At 40.7% G+C, this 20,387-nt stretch overlaps 1 protein-coding gene and 1 long non-coding RNA gene across 2 annotated transcripts in view; both read right to left on the bottom strand.

The window, feature by feature from the left end:
- LOC146501814 (uncharacterized) overlaps window positions 1-20,387 on the bottom strand; it is a 241,977-nt gene that overhangs the window by 159,120 nt on the left and 62,470 nt on the right. The window lies entirely within an intron of this gene.
- tmem121ab (transmembrane protein 121Ab) overlaps window positions 6,850-20,387 on the bottom strand; it is a 56,318-nt gene continuing 42,780 nt past the window's right edge. The window contains exon 2 of the mRNA XM_085132929.1: window positions 6,850-18,301. Coding sequence (XP_084989055.1) covers window positions 16,529-17,473 — 945 coding nt within the window. The 5' untranslated portion in view covers window positions 17,474-18,301 and the 3' untranslated portion in view covers window positions 6,850-16,528. The remainder of the gene's footprint in view (window positions 18,302-20,387) is intronic.

The raw sequence follows: 20,387 nt of genomic DNA, 5'->3' as shown, positions 1-20,387 counted from the left end.
AATGGATTGCATTTATATAGCGCTTTTCAATTCCACTATTCATTCACTCTCACATTCACACTGGTGATGATACTGGTTGTACTGAGGATTTCCACTTTATTTTATACTGTATTCCCCTAATGATTATTTCTGAGAAACGAATTCACCTAGATTTTCAGCTGTATACTCATGAGCTAATTTGTTAGGTACACTTGATCTGGATCACTGCTAGTACTAACTTACACCCCCTTTGCCTTCAGAACTGCCCCAATTCTTCATGGCATAAATTCAACAAGGTGCTGGAAACATTTCAGAGATTTTGGTCCATGTTGAGATGATGGCATCCCACATTTGTTGCACATATGCCACCTGGACATCAATGATGTGAAGCTTCCATTCCACCACACCAACCAGTTTTGAGATGATTAGAGTTTTGTGGCATACTGCATTATTCTGCTGGAAGCAGCCATTAAAAGATAAGTACGCTGTGGTCATAATGGGATGGACACGGTAGGCGACAACACTCAGCAAGGATGTGGCTTTTAAATGATGTTCAGTTGGTACTAAGGGGACCACAGTGTGGCAGGAAAATATTCCTCACACCAGGAGCCCGAACAGGCATGATGGAACCGTGCTTTCACATTTATGCCCAATTCTGACCCTGCCATTTTAATGTCGCAGCAGAAACTCATCACACAGGCAAATTTCCGATGTTCAATTTGGTGAGATTGTTTAAATTGTAGATTTAGTTTCTTCTTAGCTGATGGGACTGGCACTCAGTGCTGCCTTTTACTGTTGTAGCCCATTGGCACAACACTGAGAGATACACTTCTGCATAACTTGGTTGTAGCAAGTTATTTGAGTATCTGTTACCTTCCTCTCAACTCAAAACACTCTGGCATCAACAAGGCATTTCAACTCGGAGAACCGTTGCTCATTGGATACTTTCTTTTTTCTGACCACTTTCTGTAAACCCAGGAGATGGTTATGTGGGAAAAGCCGAGCAGGTCAGCAGTTACTAAAATTCCTAATCCAGCCCATCTGGTGCCAGCAACCATGCCAATTTCAAAGACACTTAGAGTTGTGGTCAGATGTTTGCCCAGTTCTTATTTTAGAAAGTTATTGAAGTTGTATGCTGTACAAGAGATCTAGCCCAGAGAAAGAACAGTTCAAAGAAATGAGCAAAAGCCCAAATTTACCATGACCTTCATGCCCTTGATGTGTGTCTGTAAACTTCTGCTTTTATATCACCTTTCTTTCCCACTCTGATGCTTGGTTTGACCCTCAGCAGATCTTTTTTTGACCACATCGAGTTTCACATGTTTTTGCATTTACAGGTATTTATTCTGTAAGATGTCTTATTTCTAGTTAAGGTTTGGAAAGTTTGCATAAAATGATTTTCCAGTAATTCCTTTTAATTTCTTAGTATAAGATTTAATTAACTGGAAGTGACAGCACTTGAGGACGATTTCAGACTTGCTGAATCAATCACATTTTCCCCTTAAACCAAGAGCCCATTGCAGAAGTGCAGTTTCCACAGTTAACATATATAATGATTCTTCCTTGTTCAAAAACCCCTCAAGATAAAAGTAGACTTTTTCTGTAGTTCTCATAGCTGCTGTTGCACAACCATGATTAATGCTCTTTTAAACAAAAGTGGTCGTCTGGAGAAAAAAACTATTTATTATTCCGGCTACATCACTATGGTTTGATTGCATCCTCAATTATTACATCTTACTCACTGATGTTCCTCACTACAGAACTAGTTTTTTAATTAAGTTTCAGCATCTTCCAGTCACATCAGCAGTTGATAAATTCACACTCAATCAACCCTCAAAGTAATAACATGCAACAATACTCTTTATTTTGGGATATGTGTTCAGACAGAAAGCAAATAAATCATCTGCTACTTGGTTGAAGCATCCCTGCAAAGATTCGCTAAATGAATGAGTCCCACTTCTGATATAGATGTAGCTGCTGCAGCGTGTATTTCTCCTTCAGTGAATGACGAGTAATGATTTATTGGTCCTCACTTGAAACTTGTCTTGTGGGATAATCAAGCTGAAGAGGGCTGTACTTATTAAGACAGGGTGATTGCAAACAATGTGTTATTTACAATGACAGCTGGCAACATGTGAAGAGCCCATTGAGCGGCGAGTGACGGGGAAAAAAAACATATTTTGATTGTATCTCTCCTCCATTAATCTGGAGTTACAGTCAGTAGCACCAGTAGGGGGCAATGTTGCAACAGGATTTATGTTTCAGTGCCACCAACAAACTTTGCAAAACAGAAGCTCAGGATAAACTGACATAGAGCTCTCTCCCCCCCCCCCCCCCCCCCCCCCCCCCCCCCAGTGAATTAGACTTTGGCACTCTATGATATAAAGTTTCAGTTATCAAATCGTGACAAAGTCACACAATGAGTGCCTTCTATACTATTCCATCACAAAAAATATACTGCGCATCATTTGTTAATGATGGATGTCGATAACCTTCTTCATCCAGACGGACAGCCATCTGGTGAGGCCAGCAAGGCACATGCAGGCGACTGGTGCTTCTCCCTAATGAGCCACCTCTTGGCTACCCTACTACAGTTAACAAGCTCCTCTGTCAGCCGTGATCTTGTGCACTGATGAGTTCCCTCTTTGCCCCCTAACAAGCCCGTTTGGGCAGCTACTCTGTGTCTCCCCTGAATGCCAGCTTAGCTCTCCTTCCTTATTTGCTGTGCCATATTTAGAGTCAAGGCCCACGCATCCTGGCCTTGACATATACAGCACCATAATCCTGCTTTGAAAAGTTGTTTATCTGTTCACCCGCCGCCTCCACAGCTATAGTTTGGGGACATTTTCTTTCCTTGTTTGTGCTTTGCCAGTATTTTTTGACACCACGTTGCTGTTTGGGTAAATGGCTGTGCTGCAGTGATGGATGGTTAGCAAACTGGGTTGCTGCTGCTTGCTGCAGTCGCTCATAGGGGCGTCCTGTACTGCTGAATGCAAGGTGTTGTGGGCAAATGGTAACCTCAGGAGCCAAGCGAGAGTGCCAGAAACTGCAGTTCTTGTCAAAAGCAGTTTTGGCTTTCATAGATAGTTTGGAGTACTTTATTTTATTATTATTTTTAAATATCCTTGAGCTTCAATGCCAGCGTCGGGCTTGGGAGATTGAGGATGCTGCGCAGCATCTTGGTCGTCCTTCTGAACAGAGCTCTTGGGTGTTTTTCCTGTGATCTGCTGGATCCATTTAGCCAATACGTGTCTTTGCCTTATTTTTGCTATAATTTATGTATGCAGCTTACTGACTACCAGGTAGCACACCATTATATGCCAACTAGCTCTACTTCAATAACCATACAAACACTGATGCTGTTTTGCTTTCCATCTTTTTCTGTCTTCATTTATGTCCAAGGTGATAGCAGGGCTGCATGTTTTAGTTTTTTAGAAATTCTGGTCATAACATGGTACATCATCTTTAGATGGAAACTAGCGAGCTTACTTCCTGCTAACTTCTAACTGTTGAACTTTGTAATTTGCCTTTTTTAATTAATGCTTGTATCTTAAACTGTATTGTAACACTTAGGAGAGCAGCCACACTAAACAATTTACTGGACATGAAATAATTTGAGGCAATTTTAACTCTCAGTAATGCTGCAGTGTTTGAATTTGGGAACTGAAGAAAACTAATAATGTCGATAAGAGGCGGATTGGGCCACTCCTGGCTTCAACAAAACATGGCTTTGGCCAAAACCACTAAGTGATGTTGAGGTGATTACGTCCATTCTTTAGGCTGTCTATGGGTGTACGTTGCTTCTTCAGCCTCAGGTTTGGTTTGTACTCCCCTATACTAAAATTAGCATTTGAACCTTGACCATACACTTCTGTTTAATGAATTATGTGCACCCAAATTACAAAAGAAGCTTTTTTATTTTGTAACTTACCCAGTCATATTTAACAGCCAAGCAGATTTTTATTTTGGCCAAGTTTTGAGACACCATCTCTGCCTCATTAAATGAAGGCATATGGGAGTTTGTTGTTCTTGCAAAAACACACTGGTTTCTATAATCCGCACACATTGTTGTGGACAATTTTGACCAAAAACTGCTTTGAAAAAACTAGCTTAAAAAAAAACTTGTAGTCTCCATGTCTGCCATGAGTTTCCAGTGGCATACAAAGTACAAAAAGGCAAACAGAGACAGTGACCGCATCACCCCCTCAGCCCTCACCCTGCCAAAAAAATACAAAAAACCCCCCAAAAACAATCTTTCTCAATTGTTTAACAAGATCCAGATAAAGAGCCAAAAATATCATGTTATGATTCTGAGCTGATTGTCTTTTAACTGTACGCCATCTATAATTCGGTTTTGAGATCCCTTCTCAGACGACTTAACACCCACTCACATCCTGGGCCATTTGACCTCAGTAAATCACATGATAGGGTGGGGATAGGTTTCACAATAGGTCCACCTGAAACCTTGGCTGATTGTGACCCACACCCGTTTTCACATCTTGTTCCTTAGCCACAGAAGCTTGTTTACTTGCTAATACTAATTAAATATTAACACAAACACAGTTTGATAGCTCTTCTTAAATCCTGTAGTTTTGCTGACATGTAAATGCGTGAAGTTGACTTAAATGGAAACATAGTTGAGCCTGCTTCCAGAGACAATAGTCACTGCAAAAAAAGGAAAACAAAAAAACCCAAAACCCACCATTTTCATTTTGATACATTTTAATTGATGTCTGTTCTTCACTGGACAATCACTGCATGCTCCCCCTGAGTGTATCACAATTCCATCTGGCTGACCTGAGCTTGTCCACATGTAGTCACTGTGTGGACAATGTAGTGTTAAATTAGTATATATATTATTTTCAATATTAATGTTTGTGGAGTGTGAATATAGAATTCTGAAACTCAGCACATGCCAAATTAACAACAATCTGATTTCACTTTGGACTTTTTCTCTTTCGTAACCATCTCCACATGCAGTTCTGGGTTGCTTCAAGCTTGAATGGTATTTTTAGATCTAGGAACATCAGTTTAGTTTACTTGCCAGACTTGACTTGTTGCGATGTAGAAAAACAAAATTCTAATTATAAGCGGAGGACCTCCAGCAGACATCACAGAAGCTAAAACGCAAGTTGCCCAAACAAGACTTTTCAGGGACTGATGTAAAAACAGCAGGCGTGCTGGAACCAGCCCAGGTGCGTTCAAGGACACTACCTTGTAGAGAAGATCAGCCAATTTTTTTTTTAATTATTGGAGTCATGGAACATTATTATACCACCTCATAAAAAGTAATACTGCTATTGGTTGTCAGTTTAAAGTTAGTGAGAAGATGGGCGGTCTGGGTGTGAGCATCAGACTCTTAAATTGCGGCATTTTTAGGCATTCATTTGTAGCTTTTCTGCACGTTACTGTCAGGTGAGGTTAGCGGTTATTCTGCTGCTGACAGAGATTACAACCCTCTATAGGTGTTTGTGTCTGGTGGGGACTGTGACAAAGTGGATGAGCAGTTGCAATGCTCTCCATTTGTCCCATATGTGTTGACCTTTTTTTTTTGTTTGTGCATATTATATACACTATTCTGTTTCTATTTATTTGCTATGATTTGCTATTTGTCCAGTAACATTGCTGCACTCACCATCCCGGGTTTGTTTGTGTAAGCGTTCTGTTGCCGGCAAATCAAACATTCTGCAAATTAAAGCAAATACTCAGTTACATGTTTCTTTATATTTTATTATGTTACAGATTAAGTCATTTGTTCATACTTACTTTGTTCTTTCTTTTCAGTCTTCATGAGGGTCAGGTGTGGGGAAACTCCCGCCATGATGTCACACATGACATCAGCAGGTCGAACCAAGTGGAGGGGTTTCTTTGTCCATAGAAATGCTTCCTTTTGTTTGTGTCAAGGTTTAAAGGGATTTGTTGGATCTTTTTCTTTTTGTTAATACAGCCATTTAGTTGTGTAAATGTGCCAATTAGAAGTGTGAAGAGGTTTTGTGTCTTTTTAATCATCTGTGTCGAGTTTTAGATCCCTCAGTTCAAGTGAGTGGTACTGGCTGGGCTAATTGAAGGGAAATTGATGGCCCTATTTAAAGCCAGTCTCTGCCAGACTCAGAGGAGAGGTGAGCTGTGTTACCAGTTCTGTTAAGTTACACATTAAATTAAGTTCACTGTAAATAAATTGCTCACCTGACCTCCGCCTTTGATACTGTGGACCATCATATTCTGCTAGATAGGCTGAGACACTGGGTGGGTATATCAGGGGCTGCTTTGGACTGGTTTGAATCCTACTTGCATGAATAATCCTTTTCTGTGGCTACCTCTAAGTACAGTTCCTCTTCTACTTTTCTTGCCTATGGTGTGCCACAAGGTTCAGTTTTGGGGCCTTTATTGTTTTTGCTGTATTTACTTCCTCTTCAACACTTGTTGAGCACTTTTAAGGACATTTCGTATCACTGCTATGCAGATGATATTCAGTTATATATCTCCTTTAAGCCCCATGATGTTTCAAAGCTGCAGATTTTGCATAGGTGCATAGACTCCATTAGAGGCTGGATGGCTGGAAACTTTCTTCAACTAAATGAGGAGAAGACTGAAGTCCTTGTTTGTGCTCCTAAAAATTTTGTACCTAGTGTTATGGAAAACTTGGGTCCACTTGCTACATTTGCCAAACCGTCTATCAGGGACCTTGGTGTTACTATTGACTCAGCTTTGACTTTGGATGCCCATGTAAAATCTCTGGTTTGCTCCTGTTTTTATCACTTGAGAAACATTGCTAAGCTGACTCCCATTGTATCGTGCTCTGAATTAGAAATTGTCATTCATGCATTTGTTTCATCTTGTCTGGATTATTGTAATTCTTTGTTTACATTGGGTGGCTGTAGCTCAGGTGGCAGAGCAGGTCAGCCACTAATCAGAAGGTCGGTGGTTCAATCCCAGGCTGCCTCCTGGCTGCATGCCAAATATCCTTGGGCAAGATACTAACCCTATGTTTGCCTACTGGTGGTGGTCAGAGGGCCCGGTGGCGCCAGTGTCTGGCAGCCTCGCCTCTGTCAGTGCGCCCCAGGGCAGCTGTGGCTACAATGTAGCTTGCCATTGCCAGTGTGTGAATGGGTGAATGACTGAATGTAGTGTAAAGCGCTTTGGGGTCCTTAGGGACTGAGTAAAGCGCTATACAAATGCAGGCCATTTACCATTTACTTGTTTATGTAAAGCCTCTTTGGAGCATCTGCAAGTTGTTCAGAACGCTGCTGCAAAGCTTCTGACCAAGTACTCCCATGTCACACCCCTGCTGATCAAGCTGCACTGGCTCCCCGTTAAATTCAGAATCCACTTTAAGGTTTTGACCTTGACTTTCAGGGCTCTGCATGGACAAGCACCAACATATATAAGTGAACTTTTACATCCATACATTCCCAGCAGGTCCCTGAGGTCATGCGACCAGGGCTTGCTGGTTGTCCAACACACGAGGCTGAAAACAAAAGGCGACAAAGCTTTTGTAACTGTGGCCCCCAGATTGTGGAACTCTCTCCCTTTGAGCCTGAGATCTGTGGACTCCGTGGTTGCTTTTAAAAAACAGCTAAAAACTCATCTTTTTAAACTTGCTTTTGGTTGATTTTTATTTTTAGGTTTTAGTTTCTGTGAAGCACTTTGTGATTTTTATCTTGATAGGTGCTATATAAATAAAATTTTACTTACTTTACTTACTTACTCTGGAAACCTGAAATGTCTGCGTAGTCTGTTTCCCTACCATTTTCCTTGATGTTTGAGTCTGGCTACTTCACAGGGACAATTACATTTACCACAAAAGATTCTGACTCCAGTTGTGATGGAGCAGGATGCCTCCGTGATGCCTTCTAGGTGATGTGTTCCAGGCATGTCCCATCAGGAGGAGGCCCCAGAGTAGCATGAGAATATGCTGGAAAGATTATATCTCTCAGTTGGCTTGGGAATGCCTTAGCGACAGAATAGCTGGAGCAAGTGGCCAGGGAGAAGCGTCTTTGCATAGATCCCCACCCAAGAAAATATTCCACGATTATAACCTGCATTCTGGAAAAAAAGATCCCTCCCTCTAAGAGGAATTCCTTTCTTAGTTACTGGGATGTGTCAAGTTGGACTGTAATGGTTTTCTTCACAGTGTCTTTTTGAATCCTTCACTCCCCTGTGTCTCTGTTGGGGGGGAGGCATATAACATTTTTAAGCTAACAGTTCACAACCCTTAAGTGGTACATCGCTGTGGTACTCTACTAAAACCCTGTGACCTTTCCCTGGTATTTAAAATCGTCTGCAAACTTTATAACTAGATAAAATTAAAATATACTGAATAATGATAAAGACAGTGACATTATCAGAGCCATAACCTGCGGTCACTGGCTGTTTTTAGCAATCCAGCTGATAATGAAGTCACTTTTAAGAAAGCACAGAAATCAAGCCATAAACTCAAAGGACAGTCAGCTCTTTTCACAACTAGCAGCAGGACTTTCTACCGCTCAGCTTTCATTTATGCTTATCTGTTTATGACAGCTCCCACAGTCTATTCCCCTGTGCATTGTGACTCAGTGATTAATCCATTCTGCACACGCTGTACACTTCGTGAAGGTAACACAATACCTTCTTATCTATCTGTGTATGAATATTAAGTAGCCAGCCTTGGTGACGCCAGCAATGTTGCAATGAAGACTGATAGTTTTGATAAGACCACCTAGAAACATCCACTAATGGCGAGTGAGCATTGAACCCTTTTAATCAAGGTTAGAATCAGTATGTGTAATAGATCACCGAGTGTTGAGGACTTTTGTTAGGCCGTTCTGCAGAGATCAATCATTAAAAGAGCACATTAGTGTTGGAAGGAGTCCAAGGCTTTCATTTGTTGCCTGAAATATAGATTCACACCCAGAGTCAAATCTAATTTTAAATAAAAACAGGAAAGCTGACTCAGATACATCACTTTCTTTTCTTTTCTTTTTTTTCCAGAAGAAACCACATCCATAATTCAGGGTATCACAATGGGGTACAGCCTCCTTTGTTGGAAAATTATGTTTTGTTCAGCTTGTTAAGTGATTAACAAATAAATCGGGACTATTTCTTCTTTTTTTCCATTCATTTTTCCCTCTATTTGTGTATTTAAGTGCAATTAATTTGTATTTGTTTGAACAAGGACACTAGCATTAAGTAATTATTAGGTGTTCCTTTGTAGCAGTTGCTGTGGTTTTTCACATTGTGACGGGCATATTCACCTCTTACTACAGTAAACATGCTTAAACACAGAGCAGCCTTGATCAGCATTAGCGCTCATTTACAAGTGCATTTCTGTCCACTTTACAAATGTCAAGCAGTCCAATATTCACTTCCTTTGAAATTTGTTTTGGTTTCCATGAACTCCTGAGGGAAATATCTGGCTCTTTAGCTGCTAAATGCTCCAGTGTGTTCACCAGCTACTGTAGCAGCAAAGTGCTGGCTTTTTGTGAGAATTTCACTGGGCCGTGTGTCTGTTTAACACGAGGGGGCAAGTGCTTACAGATTGGGTGGCTATGGAAATGGTTAAATCCTATTTTTACAGTTTAGACTTTAAATGTTCAACAGTAAAATTTAGAAACCTGCGTGTTTGTATCCGTATTTAAGTTGGACTCATTTCTATGAACAGTTATCTGGATATTCATTTGCAGAATCTGTATGCAAAGGACAATATTTTTGCTGTTTTTCTAGTTTATGTTTGGAGTCAGAATTTTATTGACCAATCCCGTTTGAGTGGACTTTGGCTGCATGTAGTTAAACGAACAATTATCTAACCTTTATTTAAACACTGGCTGCTGTTGGCCTATGAAAGCAGACCAAATTTCATGAATCAACATTAGAGTTTCTGGTAATACGGTAATATTTACTTTGTCAAAAATAAATAAATAAATAAGGATTAGAAGGTATAAAAATTATGTAAAGCCATAAAATGAAAAACATATCCAATCATTTTCTTGTCAAACATTTCCATTAAAGGCAATACAAATCATTGAATGAATATGTTGACTTGCAATCTAGTTTAATTGCCAGTTTATTAAATGACTTCAACAAAGTGTTCAAACTGGCCTCTGATAGAAAGATGAATATCCGAGGCACATACAAACCCCAATTTGAGAAATGCTGGGACAGACCCATCTGTTGTTATTCACAACAGAACATGGAAAACATATCAAATGTAAAACTAAACTGATAGAAAAAAAACCCGCCAATTTTGACTTTGATGGCAGCAGCATGTCTTAAAAAAGTTGGGATAGGTCCATGTTTTAGTGTGTGGCATCCCCTCTTCTTTTACCACCAAAAAATGAGGAGACCAGCTGATGGACCAGAAGAAAGAGGAACATTGTTGTATTTCATGCTTATTTTGTCATGTTTTCATTTAGTTAAGGTCTGGATCAGCCAGGCCCCTATCTTGGCTATTTTGAGACAAGTTACTACCAAATGACTTCAAAATACTTCAAAACGAGCTAAAATGTTTCATGAAATAGCAAAATTTCCAAGTTTTAAAATCTGATGGTTTTGTTTATGTTCTATTGTGAATTAAGCAAATGTTAAGTATACTTGCAAAACTTTTAGCATGATTCTGCAAGACTGAAGGTCACTGTTTGTTGTCCAGTGGGCAATAAATACAGTGCAGTTATATGGTGGAGTCAGTGAGTGATTTACATACAGATTACTGTGCACAATGGGGTGTGCAGCAGCAGCCTTGTGTAGCCACAGAAGTGACTATGGAATGAGAACAGAGACATTTACTAACAAGTAAAACACAGAGAGCCACCGGAGAAGAAACTCCTTCAAGTCAGCAAATACAAAGGTGGTTCAGAGAAATTCTGCAGTACCGGTAATGCTACGCTCATCTTATTGGTTCTGATTTAAATTAGCTGAGACTAAGTGCTGCAGGAAGTCGTGGATACACAGTAAATCAGATGCAGAGAGAGAAAAGGCACTTTTACCAACTTATTACATATGGAGAGAGCACAATTACATTCCTGATGTGCAGCCTTGGTGATTTATAGATGAGTCTCTCGCTCAGAGGGTCTCGGAAAGGTGATCTGTTGCAGAGGCAGGCACAGGTAATTTATTCTATTCCCAAGTTTGCCATTTACTTCCCCCCACCCCAACCACTTGCGCTGACAAGATTTATTCAAACAATAGCGGCATTATGCTGTTATGCTGTATGTCTAACAATAAGAAAGAAAAAAGATTTGGACATACATATAAAAGTTCTAGTACCGTGGAATGGTTCTGTAGCTTATGTTCATATTCAGGAGGATGTTTTTAATTAAATGTAGGATTTAGTTCTCGGTTTCATTCTTCTGACTCTACCGTGTAAAAAACACGAGTGGAGATTTCATTCCGTGAGTTGCATCAGAAAGCCAACAAGGCATCAAGAAGTCTGTTCAAATTGAAGAAAATAACAGCAGTGTCATTCCAACACTTAGAGTAATGGTCTGTTTACATACAATAATTAATTTTGCAGTTCATGAGGTGTGTAATTAGATGTTTGAAATCCCCTTATTTATGTTGAGCGGTGTCAAACCTCGATTAACTGCTGTCCCTGCTAACAAGCATGCTGTGAATATGGGAAGCTGGATATGACATTAAAGAGTGTAAGGTGACATGATTTTGAAGGATTATTGATTTGGGGGGAGTTATATTTCTTCCGCTATGTGACAGGTGATTGACAGTGTAAGATGATATTTTACTGCAAACTGTTTGTGCAAGACAGATTCACCTAGCATGTGCAATAGCATGCTGGTGCCTCACAAAATGTTATGTTAAAATGTGAAAATGATCCCTCATTGCAGTGGGAAACAGAAGATAAGTACAGTATGTCTTTAAGCTGCGATAGATGCTTCCTAAGCAGGATAGTTTAACTAAGACTAGCTCCCATTAAAAATGCAATAATTTGCACACCCTACAGTGCAAGGACTATAGACTGCTGTGACTGGAACAAAATATAAACGATGACAATCATCAGCCTCCCTACGATTCGTGCTTTCTTCAGCTCCAGAAGGCTTGAGGATTAAAGTTAAATTCTTAGACGCCAAAAACTGAACTTATCCTCCACATTACGCCACAGTGAAATTGATGTTGTCAGCCTTCTTTAAGTGCAACCTCCACAAATGTTTTGGAGGTGGGTGTATTTAGGTTTGAAGTAAAGTTAAGCTTTTACTGCAAAACATGCCTGAAAATCTGCTGCTGCTGTAGTTTGTGCTCTCCGGAAATAATTCCAGTGGTTTTGCGGTTGAGCTCGTAATATGTGGCTGACTGCCTCGATTTGTTGGGTCGACTGAGCTATTACTGAGACTACAAACTAATTGACACCATGTGAAGGAAGTTTCCAGAGTGGGTTCATTTTGTTGAAATGGCCAGTTGTTGACTGTAAACTTTTGTAGTAGTTTTTAGCGCCACTCTACTACCACATCTATCTAAAAAAAGAGTTAGCTGGCTCGTCTCTGTTAGGAAGTGATGTTTGACGCTTTGGTTGTAAAAATATGAGAAACGACATATTTCAGTGTAATTTTCTTTCAGGCTGCTGTCTTTGGGGTCGGCACAGAGGATCATCTGCCTCTGTCTCACCCCAACCTTTAATCCATTTTGGTCACACCAACCCTCTTGTGTGCCCTCCTGCATGACATCCTACTCTCTCTCTCTCCATCCGAGCATGCTTTCCCCCTCTCCTCCTTTGTCTTTGCCTAACAACAGCACAGCTTCCGTTGACACCCTGCTGATCAGCAGCACTGGTGGCAGTCTTGTTAACCCAGGCTTCCACCGATCCACTATAGAAATCTCATTGTCGATGATCTGCATATTTTATTTGGCACAGATTTTATACCGAATACCTTTCCTGCGCATTTGCAACCCTTCCCATTTTCCCCATTTATCTTGGCTTGGCACTGGCATTAGGAGCACATTGGCTTATGGATGACAAGCCTACTCCCTCCACAAAATTCATAATAATTTCATAATGGATTGATTAAATATGCTACAAATGATTGCTTTTTATGATTATAAATAATTTAGTCTAAACACACTAGCAGGTCTAGTATTTAGTATATTTCTCAAACAGTGGGAGATGTAGTTAATCTATTTTTACATAAACACCCTAAAATGCTGAAGAAGGAATTAAAGTAAACACTTGACTAAACTGCTGAGAAAAAATCTCTTAACAGGAAGTATCTTTCAGCACATTCAGGCCCATGGAGGGTAGCAGTTTTCCACAACAATTTGCTGTGTGAGGGGCAGAGAAAAAAGCACAGATGTGCATAACAGAACAAACAGTACAAACTACAAGACGGGAATCACAAAGTTACTGATATGCAACAGTGGCACATAAATACATGGAGAGTGAAGGAGAACTGCTCAATGCATGATGGGAGGTTCCCCAGCAGACTGAACCAGTAGCACCAAAACCAAGAGATGCTTCAGGGTCACCTGATCCATTAGATTAAGACAGGGCTTGCCAACAACAGCAATAACGCACCATGTCAAAGTTAACATTTATTTGTCAGCCTTAATAATGCAGACCTCTAGTAAGACAGGAGCTGAGCAGAAAACATTCAACCAGAATGAAGTGGACGTGCTCAACGTCTCAGAAATATTTTATAATCTACCAGCAAGAACAATCAATATGTTTCTACAGAGGAGAATCCATGAGAAGAGACTGCCAGTTTGCAACTAATACCGTAAGTCACATACGGACCCTGCGTTCTGTATTAAGTAATGAATCTAAAGTAACAACACAGGAAATCGGAAAGTAATTAAGCATTTCTGCAAATAGCTTTTGCTTTTTTTTCATACAGTAGTTGGAAAACTGCCTTTTTGCATATTTTGTATATTTTGCTAAAACAAGGCCCTAGTCAGTATGCAAGCACATGCAGCACAACTTGTACCAATTTGCAAAGCAAGCACAATTTTACCTGAGTTTTAGAATTATTACGCTGCTTTGCAAGGGATTTGTAGTAACGCAACAGGCAAAGCAAATTACATCTTTCCACAGATAATGTATCTGAATTTCATACGCCTGTAATTGCTGCTTGTGCAAAACACCTCTGTGTTCCTGTTTCTGTGCCGCACCTTCCCTGCTTTTTTCTCTACCTTCTCTCAAAGGTCCCGTCAATCCTCAGTGAGGCTTTGCTCAAATCGCAGCCTTTGACCTTGTTGCTTCATTATCAATAACTGTTTTTCATTCATATTTGTGGAGTGTGTCCTTGCTAGCAAATAGTAATTTCAAATTGGAATTTTAGCCAATGCCATTTTTGAATTAAGCTGTAATTAAGCTTAAATACCACCAATACAAATATTTATCTTGGTCTTTGCAGTTATTTCAATCTGATTTAGCTTCATTAAAATAGTACTACCTGTGCAAAGGATAATTTGAGACCCGGGTATGGAATAAGTATGTTTTTTTAAATTAAAAAAATCTATTATGCATCATGAAATAAAACAATATGACAAAAGAAGTGGCTGAAATTCGACATCAAGCAAGAATGGGAAACCATTTTGCTTTTAAAAACTATAGCAATTGGTTTCCTCAGTTTCCAGACGCTTACCAGAGTGTTGTTAGCAGAAGAGGTGATGCAACACAGTGGCAAACATGTCCTTGCACTGACCTTTTTACTGGCATAAAAAAATCAGAGCGCAGTAAGATTTCTTAGTTCAACATTTTCAACATGTTGCCATCAAGTTTAAGTTCTTTGCAAAACCATGTATTCCTTTTTATTAACATTTTACGCAGCCTCTCAACTTTTTTCTGAAAACTGTAAAAAGAAAATGCCATTCATTCTCTTTGTGACTCTGCGGATGACAGTTATCGTTAATTGAGTTGGGCCACTCAGCGTCTGAGAGTGTGTCCCTTTGAGCTGAGATCAGCAGTTAACAGAAGTTAGATGACCTGATGACGGTAAAAAATGAATCTCCTCGCGTGGCTGACCTCTCCACCTTCTTCTGAAGCACCCAGATCCTTTGATGCAAGTCTCTATGGAGACACGAAGGCTTCTCATTGGCTGAAAAAAGTTTTGTTTGATAACTGATACCCAGTCAACACAGAGGTGATAACTGGTAATAGAACAAAACAATTTTTTTTAAAAAAAGCTGGAAGGTGATAATGAGAACTGGGAGGAAAAGAGTGAAACCGACAAAAGGTTCATACATTATTATCACATTTTGAGAATAAATTCATTGATTGCATATCCCCAAAATTGGTAGCCTCAGGGACAAAATGCTCCAAGATCCCAGAAAAAGGCTGCGCAGTCTAAATATTTATGTGCTGTGTGGATTGTTTTGTGAAAAATATGTTGATGTTAGGAAGCTGTTGCTCTCAAAATATAACACAAGCACCAAATAATCTTTAACTGAATAAAAAAACCCTATATTTATTTAATTATACTCAGCACCGAAAAAAGAAACCACCATCTTGTTATTATTAATTTCTACTTTTATTAAAACATCATTGACCTCCAACATGTAAAGAATGTACATAATAATAATAATAATAACAATAATAATAATAATAATAATAATAATAATGAACTGAATAACATCCGAAATGTCTTTTTTCTGTGTTATTTTATTTCTTTATGTTTGTCAATTCTCTTGTGAGGCATACTTGGGATTCTCAAGGCTTGAGATAGTTTTAAAGGAATGTACAGTACAGGAAACAAGGAGTATCTTTCCCCCGTCGTCTTATTTTGCTTCTGACATCTACATATTTTTGTTTCATTTGCAGTTTGTCACACCCATCAAACACTTTCATCTGCTCCAAAACAACTTGAAATACGCTAAACCTCCCGTGGTCAACACACAAGCCCTTCAGACATACACACTCTCGCGTGCACGCATGCACACAAACACATATCGTTTCACTTTAATGCACTCTGGGATGCCTGCAGTGGATGGTATAGTGATTTGCACCGGTGCTTTGATCAGACTTTTGGTCTGTAGCATTTCCCACAGAGAACCTTCCTCAGCAGACCCAAACATAGAAGCCATCAACCTTGCTCTAGCACAGATAGCCAGAACAGATAGCCTCTCATGAATGACCCTTGTCACTCTCTGCTCCTCTTTTCCATCAGTGCTTCACGCTGAGTGGTATGTCCTTTGGTGCTGGAATTCAAAGGAAATGCCACAGATGCGCTGTCATAAAAGTGACCTTTAAAAAAAAAAGCAAGATACTCACTGAAGGGGAACCAGCTGTCCATTTTACACAACTTAATGTCACTGGTCAGAGCAGTGTGGAGATTGTCTCTAAATAAAGTTTGAACTTTTAAAACATTTGAGACAATTAAAAACACAACAGCACGATAAAAACTTGTTTTGACTTGAAAAGTCTGCTCGCTGCACTCAGTCAAGTGTAGGTTTACAGTATATTCTGACAGGCAGGTGATGCTAAAAATCTCTTTTATGGTTTCACAGCAGTTTGTGTGGGCTTGACAAGAGCAGAATATCATCCTGTCATGCAGCTGATTTCTCTATTCTCTGTCCTCCACTCCTAGAGCTTTCACTTATTTTGTACTGTTGCTGAGTCTAGCGCTGGCGGTCATGTGTCGATGACATCCTGCGCCGGTGAGGGTTCGTGTGGCAAACTGGTGGCGTTGGGCAGTGGCTGTGTGTGGCTGACTGAGTTCTGCTGCAGCTCTAGTGCCATTGCATTCTGTGGGTGGGGGAACTCTTTCACCTGTCTGCGATACTCCAGGAAGGTGGAGGCCTTGGTCGCGATGGCCACCACGTTCTTCCCGACGAAGATTGTGGAGACCCGACTGTCCTGAAACAACACCATGTTTACACCACGTATGAGGATAGTGACCACGTTTATGGTGACCAGGCTTAGGACTGGGTACAGCATCATTTTCTGGGGTGACATGTGCTCCCCCTGCATGCTGATTTCACTGAGCGACACACAGGGCAGAATAAGCAGCAGGATGTAGCAGTAGAAGAACATCAGGCCTTCAGCCCAGATGGGCAGGCCTGTCCGCTGGGGCTCCCACAGGTTAGCTTGGATATCCAGCAGGTCCAGAAGATCCAGAGCCACCCAGAAGAGACGACTCCTCATGTCCTCCTTCTTCCGGAAAGTTCTCACATATTCCATGCTATCCAGAGCCACTAAAACTAAGTATAACCCAGGCACACACACGGATAATAGTAACGTCAATGCTTTCCGTGCTACTGTCTCCAGACTTTTCCTGTCAGCCTTGCAATTCTGGAAGACAAAGTAGAGTTTGATCTCCAGCACAAAGATGTACAGAAACCACAGGATCATGGCGTATCCTCGTCGGGCGGTGCGCACCTCAGCACCGACCCAAACTGCCACATATCGTAGCACTATGAGAAAGCACACATCCCCGACTAGCACTATTATGCACACACCGATTTTCCTGGGACCCTGGTTCTGCTCCACCAGGTAGGCATCCATGAAGGCCATGCTGGTCATGATGACGAAGGTGGTCAGGCAAACGTGGCGTTTGTCTGGGGGTGGCAACACCATGGCGAGGGCACCTCTTGGCTCTCACTGTCAGGCCACAGCTTGTAAAAATAATAATAAAGTAGTCTGGACACTCCAAACCTTTAAGGCTGGAGGGGGAAAAATGGTATTTAAGGTGCTCTGACAGATGTTGTGTGCACAGGAGCAGATGTCCTGCTACAGTTTATTTCATAATAAAATAAGTAACTGCACTAATAGTCCATAGAGGACAATGATTATTGCAGCGTAGAAGCAGAGCTCTGTGTGGGGTACGACGCTAACTGCTGATTGCTCCCAGACCACGCGAAAACAGGGACATCGCCTCGTTACTCAGCGCACTTCCATTGATCCAGCTCTGCCCCTGAGCAGCAGCTACACCAAGGGCTCCACAGCTGACACACCATAACTGATCGTAATCCACACGCCGTCAAATGGAGCCGACTCTGAGAGCAGGCTTTGTCTAATGGACATGTGACTGGATGGCGGGGCACGGTGCCGCAGTGTAGGAATGTTTATGGGGGTGTTTATTTTTGTATGCAGTGGATATATGCACGCTTGTGGTGCAGCTTGGCATGTGCGAGGAATCCCTTTTTGAATGCTCCTGTGGACGGTGGTGCAGTGTGTGTGGCTCCTTGCGGTCCTGCAGTGTGCGTGAAGGGAAGTGGAGGAGAGAGAGGAGAGGAGTCTGCAGTGGCCAGAGGCCCCCAGCCGCCATAAATCACGGAGACAGCAGGTCAACAGCCCGTGAGGTCATGCGTCTGACGCCGGCTTCCCCGGGGGGAGGCTCTTACACCGGGCTGAAGATCCATCCTACCCCCTCCTCTTCTTGCCACGTGCCGGCCTCTCCAAAGCCTAAAGGAGGAAGAAATAAAGAGGGGATGGGGGTAGAGGAGAAGGAGAAAGAAACCTGTCAGCACTACTGGGCCATATAACACAGTTTCATTGCCAACGGCCTTCCACATATGAGGAGCCAAGTAATGTGTCAGCTTGGCTCAAATATAGCCCGTTTCACTATTGATGGGACAGAGCATATTGCACATGTAAAACTGCTTAAGGATGTTATTTCCTCTCTATTGTCTGTGATATGTCACATGATATCTGGTTGCACGACTTAATATGCTTCCGTGGAAATGTTAATATATTCAGCATATTTGGGGCCATAATACCCTGTAGTTTAATTCTGGAGCTAAATTAATAGAGGATTTATTACAGAAACTTGTAGAAGCCAATTTTAAAGTCACACACAGTAGCTAACTGCTCTACGCCTCTTTCTTTCTTTTTTTTCCATTCATTTCTTTTTTTTTTTAAACATTGCTTGGCACTGCATTTTCTTCCTAGACAAGGGTAAATGGGATAAACGACGGCAAAGAGTTCATTTCCTGCACATATATTGAGTCAGTTCGGTGCAGTTTCAAGGAAACAAGGAAAGTGCGATTGCAGCATGTATGCAGCAGGATGTTTTTAGCAGCTACGGTGACTTTTGTTTCAGTGACTGCAGAACAGAAAGCGACACAGATTTCAGCTATCATTCATGCGTTCTCTGTGTAAAAAAAGTGCATCATGAATGATACTGATAATAATAACCCTGTCCATGTTTCATTTTACCTTCAGTTTAAGCTCCAGTTACAATTACTCTTCACACTCTGTTTTTTTGCTGAATGATGTTTCAAGGTGTTTCTGTTTTGACCTGTTTAATATTTGAGCTGATGTGTGTGTCGGAGCGTGTGACAGGTTCGGTTTGGGGAGGCTGTGTGGGCATCTGTGAAAAATAAATAAATAAATTAAAAATTAATAAATAAAAAAAAAAAAAAAACAGATGCCAAGCACTTAACTAGCCAGCAGGAGATTACCTTCTGCACTGACCTCATCCATAAATAACTCAGCAAGTCTAAATATTAGCGTGGAAAGAAGAGGAAAAAAAAGGAAAAATCGAGGTTTGAGAAAAGAAAGTGAAATGTGCTAATTGAGCAGAAACATCTCAATCAGTTTGAGTTTGTCGAGTTTCACATTGAGCGGGAACTAGCGTTTATCTGTCACTCTGTTCTGTTCATTTCTGCCTACTCCTGTCACCGGATCCTTCAGGCAGAACGCACATAAATCACATTAGTGTTTCTGTCAGCTCAAGTATGCTTCAAATCAAGACGACTGCAACATTCAATGTGTGCTGCTCGTACAAACAAAAGTTGTTTGGCTAACGCAAGTCTAGCTCAAAATTTCTGCAGTGTGGAAAATATCCTGTTATTGTCAGGAAAACAGAAAACACAACTGGTGTGATTTTACTTTGCATCATTAAATTTTCAACAAATGTCAATATAATAAATATATAAAAAAATTGTACCAGCTGATATTGATTGTTTTTCTTTTCTTTTGTTATAAAGAAGTAATACGTGAACTGATGAATTCTCATGTTCTCAGTCATTAGGTCTTCAGTTATATACTTTACTATGTTATCGATGAGTAGGTTTTGTCTGGTTTGTTTAGTATTCTCCCAAATCTGGACACCTAAAAGTTGTTGAGTCATATATATTCTTTGGTACTACACACTTCAAGCCTTCAGTACCATCTTAATTCTTCTGACATTCATTCAATAAAGTGCCAGAATAATTCCTCGCAGATTTTGCTCCATATTGACATGATAGTATCACACAAATGCTGCTCATTTGTAAGCTGCACATCCATGATGTGAATTTCCCATCCCACCAAATCCCCAAGGTATGCCTTTGGATTGAGCTTTGGTGAATGCGGAGGCAGGAAAATTGCATTACAACAGCAGCCAATCTGGCACCAACAACCATGCCACGTTTGAAGTCACATAAATCATCTAATGCTCTGAACTTTAGCAACTCCTTTAAAGCATTACTACATCCTTAAAGTACTGAGCTGACTGATTATATGTAAATGGTAAATAGGACTTTCCTACTCTACTTTAGCACTCAAA

This window comes from Neolamprologus multifasciatus, chromosome 15 (assembly GCF_963576455.1).
Source record: "Neolamprologus multifasciatus chromosome 15, fNeoMul1.2, whole genome shotgun sequence".
Classification (NCBI taxonomy): Eukaryota; Metazoa; Chordata; class Actinopteri; order Cichliformes; family Cichlidae; genus Neolamprologus; species Neolamprologus multifasciatus.
Note: the sequence above shows the minus strand (reverse complement) of the source record. Positions and strands in the feature narration are given on the sequence as shown.